This window comes from Hibiscus syriacus, unplaced genomic scaffold (assembly GCF_006381635.1).
Source record: "Hibiscus syriacus cultivar Baekdansim isolate YM2019G1 unplaced genomic scaffold, ASM638163v2 tig00110819_pilon, whole genome shotgun sequence".
Taxonomy (NCBI): Eukaryota; Viridiplantae; Streptophyta; class Magnoliopsida; order Malvales; family Malvaceae; genus Hibiscus; species Hibiscus syriacus.
Window position 1 is genome coordinate 64510 of NW_024062875.1, and position 19063 is coordinate 83572.

Genomic DNA, 19063 nt, shown 5'->3' on the forward strand with positions numbered 1-19063 from the left:
ACCCATTTTAGATGATATCAAAGGTAATAATATATACAATGAAGTCCTAACCAATATAGCATGTCATAAAACGAGAGTTACATAAGCTGTTCCAGCCTATCACCCTAGGAACTTACATCTCATATGCATCACATTAAGATAAACGAAACGAACCTACTATAACTTCTTAAATTATCTCATTTAAGATTCAAGCAATTCAACTCATTTGTCAATTCTGGTGAATTGTGTGTTGACATGAAATATTTAACTAAAGAACTTGCAATAGAAGGAATCAAGCATTACGACATATGTCACTTGATTGATTACCAAAAACCTTCGTATGTTTTATTCAACAATCTGTGAAGACACTCTCAATGGGAACACATAAAAAGAATCGCATGCACACTTAAGGAACCAGACGTTTTGGAACAAAGGATCAACATTTCCTCTTACCCTAATGCACTCAATTGCAGGGCCACCCTTGCTCTGCTTTTACTTAATATGATACCATGTTATTGATTTCATTTTGTTCTTGAAGAAATGGCAATTGGTGATAAACGATGGGTAAATTATCACATTCTATCTAGAGGGTGAGGGCAACACCGTGGTTGAACCAGACGGTGACCAGGCATAAATAAGCAACCCCAAGACCAGGATGATTGCTCCTGCTACAAAACCAGTTGGAAGCGATGACGCTACACCGAGATACGGCAGCGGCAATGTGAACACATAGACTGAAATAGGCACTGCAATTATATGAACGGATAGCAGATTATGTACTCTTGGGAAAATCATATTTCATCAAATTAACTTCTACCACTTAAACACTACAAAAAATGATCGGCATAGTATGTATATATGTGTGTTTGCATGCATGTTAAGAACATATTTAGATGAAATTAGTTACTTGAACCGGATGTTGAAAAGGATACAAAGATATACCAGAAAAAGTGGATGCAAGTGAAGAAACCACACCAGAAGAGATTTTGAGAAGATGTAGCAATGATATGTTGAAACCCATGTTGACAATAACAAATAGCAAGGGAAGTAGTGGTGCACCATCACATCCTACAGCCACCGAAATTTCAATGAAACTAAATCAATCACTCGCTCCATTCGAGACACAATCCAGTCACAGCATAGGGCAGTTATGTAAAAACAGAATGGTTACTCTCAATAGCAAGACAACTCTATACGTAACAAATAGAACTTCCACCCTTTCATAATGAGCAACACTATCCTTAATTTGAGCTCCTCAGTGCTATCCAGGCCCTCTACTAGTGCAAGAATCTAGTAAAATTTTCTATATGCGACTTAATTTATGGCTTACCACTGGATAAAGTGCCACTGATGTTCAAGAAGCAAGCTGCACCATCTTTAAGATAGTTTGGAAGCTGGCTAAATGGGATGCCCCAAAGTTTTGATAAAAAGGGTAGAAGTAGGAAAATGAACAGTGCCTGCACTAAACAATGTATAACCACATCAACGTACAAGAAAGATCCCACCACAGAAAAGGAACATTAAAGAGGAGACTGCAAATAAAAATTTCCACTTAACCTAAAGCTATACAGTACACAGTACTTACTTGAAATGCAGATCCATAGGAATTTACAACAAATAGATCTACTGAACCACACTGCAACAAATACGACAAAATGATCTTTAATACAATGAAGAAACTCAAATAAATATCTCTCAATTTCCTATGCTCAATTTGACCAACGAGATATAAGAAACTCTCCAACAGTAAACATTGTACCTTTAATCGCTTTGCAGCATCCAAAAAGATTACTTCCTGCAAATGATTAAAATACCACATTTTAGATGAATGCATTATACTAGAACTTGGGAATGACTAGATAGATGTCAATAAGAAAAGCAACAACCTTCAGAACAGTATCAGCTGCTTGCAATAAAAACGAAAATATCATCAATAAACTCCAAAATATGCTAGCTTCCTTCAATGAATAACCACTGCTGGACCCACTGCAGGTGTAAACACAGGCAATAAACCAAATTCTCAATATCTGGTATGGGAACAACCATTATCAGAAATTGTTACATTACGCATTATAAAAAGGTAGCTCCAGTGTCTCAAATCACCATGACTTAAACTAATAAAATTATTTCTGTATCATTTGAATTAAATCTAAATTATTCTGCAAGTGCAATATAGCTTTGCCTTTAAAATTAGAAGATTTGTATGGAAGATAACAGTAAACTGATGTAGTAGAGATTCTAAAAGAAAGACTATTGACAAGTTCATCTGGCCTGAATGGAGGAAGCAAGCAATCAACATTGACAATAACAGGAGAAAGTCATTTACAAAGCTGTAATGGTTGGACTGCAAGCTAAAACAGAGACATGCTACTTGCAAGGTGGCCATACAAGAAGATAATGGGAACGTTTATGTATCTCAGTTTTCACTTCTAAAATGGTTTTATTATTCTAATCATCTTACAGAGGCTTTGAAGGCTGAAGTTTTTATACAAATCTCTCTCCATGCAGCTAGACCAAGAAGAGCAGCTACTTTAAATGAGATTTACTGTCATAAAAATCCACTAGAAACAGCAATATCATAGGTTAAGTTTAGAGAACACAAATCAGATTCTATTTGCTAGTTTTTGGCCCTCCCTCGGTTTCAGAGCCCTCTACAAACCAGGTCGTTTGGAAGTCATCTAGAAGTTGCACCACCAAAATTCGTAAATGTAACAATAGAAGATTAGAACCCAAAACAGTCATAAGTTACCTTGCTACGGTTATAATTACACCAACAGCTACGAGAAAGCATCCAAGTAGTTGATTTACTCTATATCTCCTCCCAAGAAAGATCATGGACATGAAAATTTGCCACACAAGAGATGTCTGTTAAAGATATAGACAAAGTAGCTATTCAGTGCTTATACATTAGAATGGTTGCTGTCACAATCTCTAATGGGCTTGACAACAATCACCAAAATAAAAAAACTGTAATAAGAAACTTATCAAATAACTATAATTACATCACAACCCAAATAGAAAAGGCAATCTGCAGAATCATTCTGCATTTTTACATGTATAAATATATCTGGTTGCTTTTAAGACTATTTAAATTTATTTCTCTCAAAAGGCTTTCCATTTTCTATCTTCCGTTGTTTTTCCATGAAGGCATAAAGGTAGAATCAGCCTTCAAATCAAGAACTTTTGGCGACACCAGTACACACTGAAAAAGAAAATGGAAAAAAATTGACCTAACACAGACACTATGACAGTTATATTTAACATCGAACAATAGCAAAAAATGTTTCTTGCCTGAGATAAAATTGGAATAGAAGCCCCAGATAGAATTGCTGAACAAAGATTGAGAAAAATGTATTAGAAATAATATAATAATAACTATAAGTTCAATATAATACTCTTCCATTTCCTCCAATAAATTCATGTTTAATTCAACACAAAATGAGAAGATATTCATACAGGGTGGCAAAAACCTGAGAGCCACTCAACAAAAGGCATTTCACAAATATGCGAAGACTCAATAAAAACTGAAATTTGCTGACTAGAAGCAGGGAACAGAAACATTTATATAGAGGCCGTCAAGAGGCAAAAAGATCCCAAAGGGAAAGAGACCTAATAACAAATAGAAACAAAATAAAATAGATGACCCTCCCATAGTGAATGATTTTATATAGAGGCCTACTTTAGAATCATGACGCAAAGATGTCCTAAAATATCAGTGTGTGAAGGAGAAAACATTCAAAGACATCCAAGTATGAGCTAACCTCCAGCTGCCATTCCAGTCGCAGCGGCAAGAGCCTCCAAAAGGCCAACAGCAAGCAATGGAGCTTTTGGCACGGAAAGCATCTCGTCTGTAACTATACCAGCATGATATCGGAGATACAATATAGAAAAGTATACAAGTACATACCTGGAATACAAGAAATCAAGAGTGAGAGAGGTATTGACTGGAACAAAATTCCGAACCAAGAAGTACTTTTGCATGGAGTTAATGGTATCAACTGGTATCAAATTGCAGCAGCTTTAATTCATTTAGCATATAAGAAACAAGAAACTTTTGAGAAATGTACGTTTATAGCTATTAGCTACAATCATTTCTCTTTAATCAATTCGTTAACATTGTCAATTATCTAGGGCTTAAAGTTTTAACAACAACTTCAAAATTTAAAGAGTCAGTCTCTAACAATCATCAAACTATAAGGCTTTTCATATAATTTACTTAAACCATTTTCTATAATGGAAACCAAAGAGTGATCTTGCACAACCTTTTTTTTTATTCCCTCCTCACTATTTGTTTTTGACTAATTATTATTCCATCTATCATCTATAGATTTTTTTCATTTGACCACCACTTGTAAAGATCAAAATGACCTAATCATTTCCTTGTAAATTCTATTTTGTTCTTCTCAATTTGTGGATTCTTTTTTGTCCCATCAACTTCAATATTTACACAAAATAAGAAGACTAAGAATAAGAAAACTTTGAAGAATGCACAAAAGATGCCACAAAAAGAATACCTAACACTCATACTCAAATAATAGTCTTAAAAAGTCAGAGGTTGTCTTATGAAATTCACATATAAATATAAATCATATTAGTTTCACAATATCTTCTCAAGCTTAGACAACCAGCTAAAAGTAGTAAGAGTCGCTCTAACATATCCTTATGAACAAACCAAAGCCGTGCACAAGCAGGCTGCTGGTCAATCATGCAACCCTTTATCGCCCCACACGTGATAATATATTCTAAAGCTAAGTTCATCATTGCTCTTAAAAAGAATATTCCCTGATCAATTTAAGTGGTTATAATTAAAAGACCACATCTCAATGATTTACCAAGAGAGTCATTTAAGTCACTAATGATGTAACTGAAAAAGAATCATAGATTATATAATTTGACAATATGCCTTGAGCATTTAGTGAATATAAAAGAAGAAAAATTCATTACACAACTTGGTAAAGCAGCCCAAGCAGTATTCTTTTATCCAACCAAAAACTTCACACTATGATGTTTAATCATGATTAATAATTTACTATACGATTTTCTATTCAGCATTTCAATGTCCAAGTCCCATTTCCTCACATATATCTAAAATATCAAATATTATACTAAGACTATGTTTGTTAAATCATTGAAAAATTCTAACATGTAATATTTCAAATGTGTTTCATAATTATATTAATTGTTTACTTAGAGTAAAGCTTGAACAAAAAAGTATTCACTAAAATGGGTAGGTATATAGTCACTTATCAACTAATGTTGAGAAAGTTAAGTTATTTTTAAATATATATATATATAACTCTTTATAAAATAAATTATTATATTTAACTTTTAATCCAAAAAAATATAATATATTATATTAACAAAATTAAAGTTAAGAAATCAATTTAAAAAATTCACTTTGATTAAATAAAATATTTATATCCTATACTTATTTTTTATTAATTTATCAAATAATTTTTTAGTATATAAATTCAATAATTATAAATTTTACTAATATTAAAACTAACTTATCAATTTTTCTTTTTGATTCTTTATCATATATCTTTTGATGGGATCACGACTCTTTTTAGTTAGGGGGGTGGAAAGTAAGTCATAACCAAAGCAAAACGTGGACTTTGAAGGGCAGATGAATCGGGAACATTGATATGGGCACGGCACGCTTTACTATATGACAATCCATTATAGCTTTTGGCCACCTCACACCGAGCAGAAGCCAAAAGCAGCCTAGTTTGGCTATAGAATATTCGTTATATCCTCAGCTGTCATTATTGAAAGGTTCTTTTCCTAAGGCTGCTATATGAATAAAGTAAATCACAACAACAACGATACTAATAATAAATCAAAACAACTTGAAAAAAAAGTAGTGCTAAAAAGTCTAGCATATTTTCTAAGACAGTTTTTTTCTTCTTATTCTCATAACTTGCTAAACAGAGATATTTTCAGTGTGGCCAACAAATAGGAACAAAAAAAACAGGGGAGAAAGAGGCAAGAAAATAAATGTTCTTTTACATGCCACGAGAAAAGGGTAAATATAAGTTAGGAATTTCACAATGGAAACGACGAAGAAATGTAGTCGGATAAGGAGTTTATATAAAGAGGTAAATTTAACGAAAAAGTTATTAGATTATATAGATTAGGGTCAACTACATATTTAATCACTCATATATTCTCATGATTTTATTTTAGTCACCTAATTATTTTTTTAAATCATACACATAATAGCGTTTTGGTTATTTTTAATAAAGATGATCAAAACGAAATCAAAATACAATGTTAGGTATAATTTTAAAATAAAATTGAGTGGCTAAAACATAATCTCAAAAATAAATAAGTGACTAAATACATGTTTTAGTCTATAAATTATTAATATTTTTACATAATTCTTATACTAATAATTTGTATAATTTATAACATTTTATATAATTTACTTTAAATTTATCTTTTCCTAAAATTTCTAAGCGGAAGAAGCTTTTACGTTAGTAAAACTTTAAAAAGTAAAAATAAAAAGTGTGTATTCTCGGTACCCGAATGTGGCGAGCTGAGCCAGAAAAAATGGGTAATGCTTGAGAGGTACCAAAGCCAGCTTATATAGCACTCGATTCACTACTCCCAACACCACCGTCACCCCCGCTGCAATCACCACCTCCACCTTCCTATTCCTCTCTATCTCCGTCGTCCGATCTCCCACCCTTCGATCCCCCAATGAATACGAGCACGCGCCTGGCCCTTGTCCCACTCCCGCCTTCTTCGCGCCATCTCCGCCCTCCGGTCTTCCTACCGGCCCTACCGCCTCCACTCTCCAATACTTTCTCGACCTCAGAGCGATTCCTAGTGGCAGGTAATTGTCATTGTAAGGCGGCAGAGGGAAGGCAGGAACCTCGACGGTCGGTTTAAACTTCTGACATTGAGCCGGAACGTCGGGTATCGTTGGACCGGCCGTTAAACGCCGAAAATACAAAGCCATGTCGACTGATTTTCAAGTAAAACAATAAATTAAATGTGAAAGGAAAATATATTACTACACGATAAAGATTAATTTGGTGAGCTTCTGAAAGCTCTAATTTATTGTTGCCGCCGAGAGAGAGATACTAAAGAGAAAGAAGGGGAAATGTTGTTATGTAAAACCTTTTATAGCGGCTATGGAAATGACAAATCATTGTCGGAATTATAATTTAAAAAATTTAGAATCAAATCAAACTAAAATAAATATTTTAAATTTTAGAAAATCAAATCAAATTAAACTAATTTCACCTTTACATACATCAAATTTTTTAAGATAATGTAATTAGGCAACTAAGGATTTTTTTATAATTTTAATTTTTTATTTAATTTAAGAATTAAGAAAATAATATATAATTCAACATGTATGCATGTTGGGGTTGGAATGTGTGTATATTTATTTATTTATTTGATCTCTAGCTCCACTTGCTTTTATCTTATTAAATTATTTGCTTAATTAATCACTTGTTTTTTATTATAATAAAATAATAATTAAATAGATGGATTCGATCTAGCTTAAGCTTAAGCTTGATTTTAACTTTCTCAATCTGATAACGGTGAAAGGAAATAAAGTACATTTATTATTTAACGTCATCAAATATTAAAATTAATTTGATAACTTTGTACTCATTTACTTTTGACGTTAAATTCATTATTAGTTTAATGCATATTCAATAAAAACAAAATCAATCGGGGATCGATAAATCAAGATAAATAATTAAAAGTCAAAATGATACATTTTAAACAATTTAAGGGTCAATTTTGTATTTATGCCTTAACAGAGGGATGTGGAAATGCAAAACAATATATCTGCAAAGCGAAATCAATATAAACGGGTGAGACGATGATTTTATTACCAAATCGTAAAACCAATTTAAATTAAGTAATAATTTTAGATGATGTCATAAAAGATTGATAATTAAAAATAGTTTTTTTTATTTTATTTTTGAAAGATCAAAGTTGAATTGAATAGTTTGAAGCTTTGTAATCTGTTTAATCTATAATTTCTGGTTACGTAAGGGAATTCCATTACGGAAGGAATTCGTGTTCTTTTGCAGCAAGCATGGGAGGTGAAGCTCTCTCATATTTGAAGGGAAAATAACCAAATTGTTGATACTATGACAGTAATGAGCCGTGGTCAACTTGTGAGGGAAGTTCTTTTTGATGTAGCCCCATTTTCTCTTACAAATTTGATTGAACAAGATGAAGTACTAGATGATTCAAGTGTTTCTTTGTATGATAAAAAAAGTCCTTTAAGGTTTTAGAATACTGATATATCATAATTTGATATTTTTTAAAGGTAAAGTATATAAATATCTTTGAATTTTTAGGACACTTGTATTTTGATTATTCAACTTTTATAACTTATAATATAACCGTTGAATATTTAGTTCGTTTTTAGTAAGATTTATACTTACCACTTGCATTTGATCACTAAACTTTTAAAATTTATAATGCAGTCGCTGAACATTTAGTTTCTTCAGCACCCAACATTCTTCTTCCTCCTATGTGAGCCACCTCACCCACCACTTGAAAGCATCACAATCCTAAAACTTGCATTATCCTTGGGCTCTTGACTCAAAGCTTTCAGCCTCTCAATCACCTCATTTTCTCTCAAGCACCCAGGATTATCATTCTACACTTCTTTATCATTCTCATTTGGAATACTTTCAGACTCATTTAAAATTAAAGATTTCCAAATTTAATCCCTCTCTCCCTCTCTCCCTCTCTCCCTCTCTCTCCAGTTTGAAGAAGAATAAACAACTTCTTCCTGATATTTTCAATCAATCCCTTTTATGCATCATTGCGAGGATAAGATCCCTTATCAGCATCATCCTCAGATCCCGAAATACTTGAAACCTCGAAGTCTTTGTAAGAATCCATGGTCAACTCATTAAACTCTTCCTGCTTTACAGTATCCTTACCAGCAATGCTTAGTTTTACCTAAATTCAAATAAAACGGGGACCATTGCTTTAATTCAAATGTAACTTTTTCAGAGAAGTAAAAACAAAGCAAATTTAAAAGAAACATATGGGAAAATTTACATTGAAACGATGAATGTCGGATTTGAAGTGGGAGCGTTGGTCATGGAGAAAGTCAAACTCAGCCTTGCAGGTGTTGCAAGTTCGTTTTGGTGCTCTTTTCGTCCTTTTCATAGATGCTATCAGGGTATTCTGAAGAAGAATTTTCGGAAATTGAGAGGGGCTCGAAGGGTGAAGTTAAAGAATGAGAAAGTAAACGACACAAATTGAAGAAGTTGATAGGGAGTTCAAATATCAAACGATATCGATTTTTGTGTGAAGCTTTGGCGGAGGCAGAAGGAAGAGTTTCGGTCTCCATGACTGCCGTTTAGATCGAGTCCTTTGATTTACTTTGCTATGCTGCAGCGAAACGATTCACCCCGATGCGATGGGTTTATGCTATATTTTTTAATTGTCATGGGTTTATGCTGAAGAAGTTGAAGAAGAAGAATAAATTAACGGTGTTAACTGCCATGTCACGTAAAACTAACGGGATGTAATCGAATTAAAAGTTCAACGATTTTATTGCAAGTTTTAAAAGTTGAGTGACCAAAATGCAAGATACCTAAAAGTTTAGGAACTATTTGTATACTTTACCCATTTTTTAAAATATTGAGTCCGTATTGTACTGTTTGTTTTTTTACTCCGTATATTATATTGTTTTATTTCGGAGAGAGTATAATTCAAGATAATCCACCTAATTTCTATTAGGTGAGTGTAGTCAAATTGTGAGTCCATATATTATATTGTTTTTTATTATGTTTATATTGAAAAATATGTATATTGTGTATCGTTTCAACTGAATAGTCAAATAACAGTCTACAGTGAGGATTAAATTTCGATAAACTTTTGTGTTTTATCGATTATGTTATATATTGCTTTGATTGACGATCATATTAAACATGATACGATAAATATAATAAAATATTAAGAACTATAGTTAGATCCACTAGTTTGATGATAAAAACTATAAATTAAAAAAACACATGTATTTGTAAAAAAAAATATTAGTGGAAGCCTTCTCAGGGTTGTATCACCATTCATGGTGGCGGTTTTTGTTTAATGAGTTTCGAGTTTCCAGCGATAGGTGTTATTGTCAGAGACGAGCACGGGATGATATTGAGATGATGGAATCTCAAGCTATATGTCCTGCAACTAGCGCTGGAATTCGACTCGCCACATATTGAAGTTCAAAGTGATTTGGCAAACCTTGTTCATCAAAAAATTGTGTTTAAAAACATGTGTCCCGTTGCCGGCACTTGAATCCGGTTATCTCGGTTGAGAGCCGAGTATCCTAACCAACTACAACTAGACTACAACGGAGGCTTGAAAGAGCCAACTATTTTTGGTTAATATTTCTGTGTTTTGTCTCTTCTACTTCCCGACAAGCATTTGTTTCATTTTGGTTCGAGTTCCCAGACAAATGTTTGTTAATTTGTTATTCCTCATCCTGCTGCTCGCTCATTTGCTGTTCAACAACCCATCAGTGTCAGTGCTGGTCGTATATATATACTACAATCAGTCAAAAGTGCCAGAAACTGCGATCCCATCCGGAATTGATGTTACTGTATCATCTGATGCTTTGGCTTCTAGAACTACCTCAGCTTCACAAGTTGGGATGCAGAAGAATCTAGTTAACAGCACTCTTAGGCATCTTCCCCCACCAGGGTTTAGCCCTCTCCTCTAAAGCCATCGAGTGAATCTGTTTCTTCCTCAGATTTGGTAACCCCGTTGATGGATGATTATAGTTGCCTGGCTGTATATCTGTTGGCATCATCAATGAAAGGCTCTGGGCTTGATAGTTCTGTCAATTATGAATCTCATTAGATTCCCTGTATGTCAATAACATCAGCAAATTGGCTTGAATCTTTCCTTTCCCTGGAAAACAGGTTCCACCAGTTCAGTTCCAGATGGAAAAGCAGAAAACAATAGTCTTGTGCATAAAAGAATTTCAACTTGAACAGAAGCTGCAGCATCGTCAATTCATGAATGGAAAGTGGAAACCAGCAGTTTACCGCACAGCCTGAGCAGTTTCAAGAACAATCAGTCTGGACAGGTCATGTTGTGTGAGATCGATATGCAAGCATGCCTGGTAACTTTGCTTGATTGTCATTTTCTGCTTCTTGATTTGGATTTCATCATGATTGTTATTAAAATTCTTTTTAAACGGCATTTTGTTGATGAGAGTGCCCTGAAATAATTTACTTGGGTCATTTCCTAGTTGCTCTCTTTTGTTTGATTTTTGCATGCACGTGGTGATTCTGTTTGTAGGATCTATTCCAATTACTTTCTCCTTTTGTGTTTGTGCATAAGCACTTAGTGATTTTACCCTACATCATTTCTTAGTAACACTAATGCTTCTAAACCATTCTGTACTTCCGTATCAGACAATGCTTTCGCAGGGTGAGTCTGTTGGTTTGTATTTGGTGCGCATATTGATGCCTGTTCTGTCATGCAATGCTTGATGTGAAAAAAAATGCTTTTCACCTAATCTTATTTTTAGATGCAATAACTATATGATAAATATATGTCAATATTAGATCTTTTTTCAGCTTGATCAGATATATATCCATAAAAGTTTACTAAAGTGGCAATGGCTAAAAGAAAATGAACATTTTCTGCATTTCTTCTCTACCAAATAGGTGTGTAGACAAGCATTGCCATACTTGTTCCATATGTAGGTCTAGCCTTAAACAATAGAAATATTGCAAAAAGATTTTCATCTCCAACATTTGGTGTACCGTTTACAGTCACAAAACTTCACGAGAAAAAATCGATAAATAGACATCATTCTTTTATTAAACATGCATTTCATGTTTACTAAAAGAGTAAAAAAAGGAAACTTCCCTCGTTAACTTGTAAACATGCCCTTTTCTCTATGTATACTGGTGTCTCAGCTACCACTATTTTGCGCTGATAACACTCGTTGGAAGGAGATTGATATCAGCATTGGAATGGAAGCACAGACTAATATGATTATGTCTCGGCCACGACTTAAAGTGTGTCCCAATTGGGAATATTTGCCGTAGCCTCATTCACCATCTGTACAAGTCTCACCTGCAGATATTGCAAAGACCACATTTCAAACAGTTGCAGCTCAAAAAGTGCATGTCAAGAAACTATCTAATTTGCCGAGAAATTACGACTGTTTGATTAACCTGCAATAAGTGAGACATTGATTACAACTATTGCCTCCCAAACAGATGAACTTACCACACTTTCAGGAACACCTGGAGGGGGCAAAGAGAGATTCCTTGGAGGAGGCCCGCTAAGATGCGATCTCTTGTCAAAACGCCATTCTCCAATCTTTCCATATGTTAATTCTCCCTGTAATGCCAACTCAGAGTGAAGATATTGTAAGCAAAATTTCATCTTAAAGCGGTAAACAGCTATGAGTTTCTTTTATGGTTGTACTTGTACCTTTAAATTGTAGTCACATCCGTAAGTATAATGGAGTATAAACTTCTTCCCTATTTCCACATCCCACGGCGGCTGATAACAAACAGCGATCAGAGTTGAATATCAAATTGTAACTAAAGTTGATTGAGAGCCAAAAAAAACGGTTCATTGCATTATAATAAAACCTGGAGCATGAAGTCTTCACGAAGTATATGCCGAACATCATGTAGTGCTGATGCCACAGCATATGCATACCTATATTCCAATGGAATGATCACATGTGTCAAAAGGCCATATCAGCAAAAAAGAATACAATTAAAACAATTTAAAAAACAAAAAATGTTGCTGACATTTCAAGCACCCATCCAAATGCCTGATCGGTTGCTGGATCATCTTTCATCCTTAATGAAATATTCATCCATGTAGGTGAAATTTTCTCCAACTCAGACTGTTATGAAACAAGAAATTGTGATTTAAATTTGCACAAATATTAATGCGAAAGAAATTGAAAGGCGATTTATGCTCAGAGCAAACACGTCACACAAGCTATGGCGATCTTAAAGGGCTACCTTTCTAATAATCACTGGAGAATTGCCAATTGGATCAATGTTCATCAGAGGACCCTTCTCCTCAGGATAATACTTTCTAATAATAGTCTCGTGATCAGATGGCTTAATGTAAAAGAAAGGGAATCCTGCTGGATTTTTTCCATGAGCCAAGTTAGGCAAAGGATTTACGAATATATGGTCAGGTTCTGCCATTAGAATGTATCTGCATCAGTCATAATGCAGTAACTTTTCAGATAAATTAAAGGAAGTGCATACACCATGGATGGTTTTATTAGTTAACGAAAACTCACCCTTCGTCAATTGTTGCTTTTTCCAGCCATTGTACAAAAGCCCATGGTCTATTCAAGACAACATAACCCTGAAGATGGCATTGAGACAAAACAAGAAAATTTTAGCTAAAACAAGATGTTTTTAGTTCAGTTCATGTCTTGCAGTAATGCTGCGGATAATACACCGTAGAAGTATGATTCAAGTGAAAAACGATATGAACATCTTCGACTTGCAATGACACGTCATGGATAAGCTTGATCTATATCTTTAGGTTTGATTATATATATATATCAGTCTGGTTGCTTGTTCACTGAGTTACATGTTACAAAATACAAGGGGAAATGAAGAACTGAAATACTAAACAGCAAAAGACTCACCCGATCTAAACCATCCGGAAGAGGATCAACAACAAAAGTTGGAATCTCCTCCATCAAACTGTCAGGCTTCCCTGAATGCAAAATTCGAGTGAACTTTCCCATCTCTGATCCAGGCATATCTCTTACCTTCTTATACCAATAATACATAATCCGACACTGCCATTGGCTATAAGGAGCATCAGTTGCCGTGAGCGCAACATGGTACTTTGACTTCGAACCCCCAAATTCATTCAAATTCCTGGGCATTAGTAAAGGATCGTCCCACTCTTCTGAAGATGTCTTATAGTGTATTATCATAGTCAACAAATTATATGTAGCAAAGAAAAACCCCAGGACTAGAACTACCAAAAAGAGCGGCGAAATGCGCCTCATCTTTCACTACACAATACAAAAATACTGCTTTTCTCACAGTCACAGAGCTTAATTCAAATTATACGATCTAGAGCCACATTTGGAGAGAGAAAAATAAAAACAATTCCTTTTAAACGTGCTATACAGTATAGAATTGCAGCAAGTAAGAATACCCTTTCTGGCAAAATATCAAATAATTGATCATAAATCCCTCAGGAATCCATAAAAATGAATCTGCACCAATCCATTGCAAGCAGTAAGACATGAGTCAATGCTGCTTCAAAACGGCAATGATTAAAGCAGAAGGATGCAAAATAAAGACGATTCAATAAAAAAACAACAATATAAAAATCCGGGTATTGATCAGAATTCAGAATTGGAAAATATCAGATCTGATATTCCACTTTTTTAATTAAAAAGAAACCAAATCCAGAAATCAAATAATAACAGAAACCAAGATTTTTTTTTTCAAAATGAAAATAAAATGAGAAAAAAGAGATGAATGTAGTAGTAGTGCTGAATTTTACCGAGGAAAAGAAATACCTAAAATTTCTAGTGTTCAGAGTCAATGGAGAAAAACGCGGAAAGTTTTGGCAAGTTGGAAAAGAGTTGAATGCTTCTAAGATCTTGGGGTCTACTTGTTGGACGACTGCATTGGTTTTATGTTCTAAGATCTTTGCATTTGCCTACTGACTTGTCACTAGTCAATATTTGCTTTGGTTTTTATCATATGTAGGATTTGGTACATCACCTCTTTTAATTAAATTAAAAAGAGTAATCTAAGTATTTAGTCACTCAATTATTTTTACGGCACTGTTTTGATCACCAAAATATTAATTTTTTCAAACTTATAGCTAAAGTTAAGTTTTGATTCCATTTTAATCATATGCCGTTAAAAATATAATGACGATGCTTATGCGTCACCATAAGGTAGTTATACTTTATTGAAAAAAAATTATCACATAAATATATTTGTTTTAAATATAACAGATTATGATCGTATTTTCGATGAGTTTATTCATCACATCAATAACTTTCACCTTTTAACCATTTATGGGTATGTAAATTAAGTTGGATTTTATTACGTGTCTCGGGTAATTGGAGCTCGTAAACTACAACCAACACTTATTTTACCTTCATAAAAAGGTGGAGATACGAGATACACACATTTAGTCTCTCATATGATGCGTGTACAATCACTCTAAAGTATGTTTTACTCTAGTTAAGTCTCTCGATTAATGATCATGTTGTGATCGGTAGAAATGAGAATGATTTGGTTAGTCTGTGCTACTACTTGCTTAGAAAGATACCAAAAGAGTATAACGGCAACTGAATCATTTTTCATTGCTCGAAAAAGAAAATCAAAGGACTTATAAAAAGGCTATTCAGAATATGAGGCAAAGACCTTTATCCATACGTATATTTTGAAGATGATTGAGGTTTCTAATGTCAGACAAATCTCACCAAATCAGCAATGTGTACGCAAAGCGTTTGTATGTAATTTTAAATTCAGAATTTTGTCTTTATTAGAGGTGTTGAGAATGTCTAAGGTGGTTCATATGACTTAAAGTGTTGACATCGTAGGAACCCTCCGTGACTATTCGCATAGGTCATACGAATCACTTAGATGCACCTAACATTCTCTAATAAAGTATAGAAGATAAAATTTAAAAAGTTAAATAAAATTTTAAATTTTTTTAAAAAAAAATCAAATTCTGTTAGAATTCAAACCAGATTTTGTATTTGATGTCGGCATACCTAAAAGCTTCATAATATGACTTGGCAACAAATGAATGAAGTGCTTATCCATTAGAAGTACTTGATAATTAAGCAATTTGGAACCGTGGAAACAATTTGATGATTTTGCAAGGCACAAGGCAGCAGTTTAAACGTGGCATATGAAAGATTAAGATTAAGGCGGCAAAGCTTAACGTGGCAAATGGAAAAAGAATTAAATAGTCGGCATCAACAAAACTTGGCAGCAGTACATGCAAAGCTTATCAACTAAATTACAAAATTGAAGTAAAACACGACATGGAAATGCAACATACTTAGGCAGTTAAATTGCCTATGAAAAGACCTTGATAGTTTTAGTTTAGCATGTGAATGTGAGTAAAAGTGAGAAGAAAAAAATACGAGGGATAACTTAGCAAAGTTTGTGATAGTGGGGTTGTGTTTGTAAATTAGTCGCCTCTAGTTTTTTTTTATCATATTTATATTTAGTTCTTATCAATAATAGTGTGAGGTATAAATTATTGAGTGTCCACCTACACTTTCAACAAGTGGTATCTAAAGTTTGGTTCGAGTTTAACGTGATGGAGAAGATGATCAACATGATTCAACTACAAATCCCTAGATTAACAAAGAAAAACTATGGCAATTGGAGTATTCAAATGAAGGTGTTACTTGGTTCCCAAGATTGTTACGCCCGAACCAGAAAATGCATCAGCAGAAGCAATCTTGTTAAATGAAGAGAAAATGATACTAAAGGAAACTCGTAAAAAATAAAAGAGGGCATTGTTTTTTATTTTTTAAGGAGTATACTAATCTACCTTCGAAAATTTTTTGATGTTAAGATCGCAAAGCAAGCATTGGAGATTTTGCAAAAATCTCTCCAAGGTGCCAAAAAGCAAAACAAGTATGTTTACAATCTCTTAGAGCTGAGTTTGAAATGTTGAAAATGAAAAATATGGAAAACATCAATGATTACATTAGCCGTGTGAAAGTGGTAGTAAATGAAATGAAGATGAATGGTGAATCACTCGATGAAGTCAGAGTCATGAAATTTTTTGCGATCATTGACAAAAAAATTTGATTATGTGATCGTGGAAATCGAAGAATCGAAATATTCATCTCAAATATCAACCGTTGAGCTTGTGGGTTCACTTCAAGCCCATGAGCAGAATATGAAGCAAAACGAAGATTCTGAAAATTTGGAGCACGCTTTGCAAAGCAAAATGAACATTCGCAAAGGTAAAGATAGCAGCAACTGCACACGAGGCCAAGAAAATCGTGAAGGTTATCGTGGAAGATACAGAGGATGACGAGGAACTCGTGGTTGTGGTGGTCGGTCATATGGAACTGATCAAATAAGTAAAAACAATCAAGCATTAGGCCATGGACGAAGATTCAGAGGCCGAGGCAGATATCAACAAGAAAATAAATCACATGTACAATGTTATAATTGCAAAAAGTATGGACATTATAGTTATGAGTGCAGATTTGCTCCTAAACAAGAAGAAATAAATAACGTAGCAGCATCTGAAGAAGAAAAAAATGAAAAATCTCATGTATTACTCACTTATAAAGAAAATGAAGAATTCAAGAAAAATATTTGGTATCTTGATAATTATGCCAGCAACCATATGTGTGCTCGAAAGGAGCTGTTTGTGAAATTAGATGAAATAATCTATGGTCGGGTAACTTTCAGAGATGACTCGCACGTAGAAGTAAAAGGAAAATGCGAAATCATGATTACTCAGAAAAAAAAAAGTGAAAAGTACATTTCAAATGTTTATTATGTACCTGCTTTGAAAAACAATATCATCAGTCTTGATAAACTCTTGAAAAAAAGGATATGAAGTCCAAATGAAAAATCGCTCACTTGCCATCAAAAATAAAGAACGAGAATTGATAACCCAAGTTGATATGATTCGAAATCGTCTCTTTACAATTGATATTGAGTCAGAAAAAGTCAAGTGCATGAAGACCGCAATCAATGATGATTCATGGCTATGGCATCTACGATATGGACATCTTGAATTTTCTGGCTTAAAGCTGTTATTGAAAACAAGTATGGTGAAAGGATTATTAGAGATCAACCCTCTAAACCAATTATGTGAGACTTGCATTAAAGGAAAGCAACATAAACAAAACTTTAAAGTTAGTAGATCCTGGCGTGCCCGAAGACAATTGAAAATTATGCATACTTACATAGCCGACCCTTATGACATCCCATCACTTGGAGGTAACATGTACTACCTAACTTTTATTGATGATTTTAGCAGAAAGTGTTGGATTTATATCTTGAAAGAAAAATCAGAAGCCTTAAAAATTGAAAGAATTTAAAGCAATGACGTAAAAACAAATCAGTTAATATTTGAAGATACTTAGATCAGATAGAGGAGGTGAATATACATTAAATTTATTTAAAGACTTCTGTAAAGAGCATGACATTATCCATCAGGTCACAACTAGATATACACCCCAACAAAATGGTGTAGTTGAAAGAAAGAATCGCACAATCCTTGACATGGTAAGAAGCATGATAAAAGACAAGCACCTACCGAGAAATTTCTAGGCCGAAGTAGTACGATGTGCAGTTTACCTTTTGAACCAATGTTCAACAAAAAATGTTAAGTATATGACGTTAAATGAAGCATGAAACGGTCAAAAACCAAGAGTTTGACACATCAAGATTTTTGGGTGCATCGTATACGCCCACGTTCTTGAGCAAAGAAGAAAGAAACTTGATTACAGAGGAGAGAAATGTATTTTTATTAGCTTTGATGAAAGAAGTAAAGCCTATAGGTTATATAATCCTCTTACCAAAAAGGTAACAATTTCAAGAGATATCGAGTTCGATGAAGCAAAATATTGGAAATGAACCAGAGAAAAGAAAGTTGAAGGACTATTTTTAACGATGATAAAGATGATGATGATGATCTTATAAATCAAGATGAACAAAATGATTATCAAGGCCCTCAACAAAATACACCATCGTCATCAAACAGTAGCAACGGTGGTAGCAACATAATAAAAAATCCTAAAGTACGTCCCACAGAAGTTTGAAGATCTACAAGGGAGAGAATGATATCAAAAAAGTACAATGATTATGAATTACAAAATGTTTCACTTTTCTGCTTACTTGTGAATAGTGACCCAATAACACGAAGAAGCGATTGAAGATAAAAAATGGAAGGATGCAATGGATGAAGAAATTGCACCAATAGAAAGAAATGATACATGTGATCTAACAAGGCGACCAGAAGGTTATAACCCAATTGGAGTTAAATGGGTCTATAAGACTAAAACCAACAAAGAAAGAAAGATTGAGAAACACAAAGCAAGATTAATCGTCAAAGGCTACAAACAAAG

General features: G+C 33.9%; 2 protein-coding genes across 3 annotated transcripts; both read right to left on the reverse strand.

The window, feature by feature from the left end:
• Positions 1–431: 431 nt before the first annotated feature.
• On the reverse strand, positions 432–7017 carry LOC120142212 (protein CLT1, chloroplastic-like). 2 transcript variants are annotated; one of them, XM_039156959.1, is made up of 10 exons: positions 6504–7017; positions 3741–3886; positions 3271–3308; positions 2729–2844; positions 1866–1965; positions 1739–1774; positions 1565–1615; positions 1310–1436; positions 922–1050; positions 432–725 (listed from the first exon to the last, which is right to left on the reverse strand). In XM_039156959.1, the coding sequence occupies exons 1-10, from the start codon at positions 6941–6943 to the stop codon at positions 559–561; spliced, it is 1350 nt and encodes a 449-aa protein (XP_039012890.1). In that variant the 5' UTR covers positions 6944–7017; the 3' UTR covers positions 432–558. The 2 variants fall into 2 exon arrangements, with proteins under 2 accessions (XP_039012890.1, XP_039012891.1); XM_039156960.1 differs by having other exon boundaries at positions 433–725; positions 922–1047.
• Positions 7018–11598: 4581 nt separating this feature from the next.
• Positions 11599–14241, reverse strand: LOC120142249 (hydroxyproline O-arabinosyltransferase PLENTY-like). The gene is made up of 8 exons (XM_039157000.1): positions 13616–14241; positions 13259–13326; positions 12969–13170; positions 12750–12847; positions 12585–12654; positions 12421–12492; positions 12214–12327; positions 11599–12057 (listed from the first exon to the last, which is right to left on the reverse strand). Exons 1-8 carry the CDS (start codon positions 13985–13987, stop codon positions 11995–11997), a joined length of 1059 nt encoding a protein of 352 aa, XP_039012931.1. The 5' UTR covers positions 13988–14241; the 3' UTR covers positions 11599–11994.
• Positions 14242–19063: the final 4822 nt, after the last annotated feature.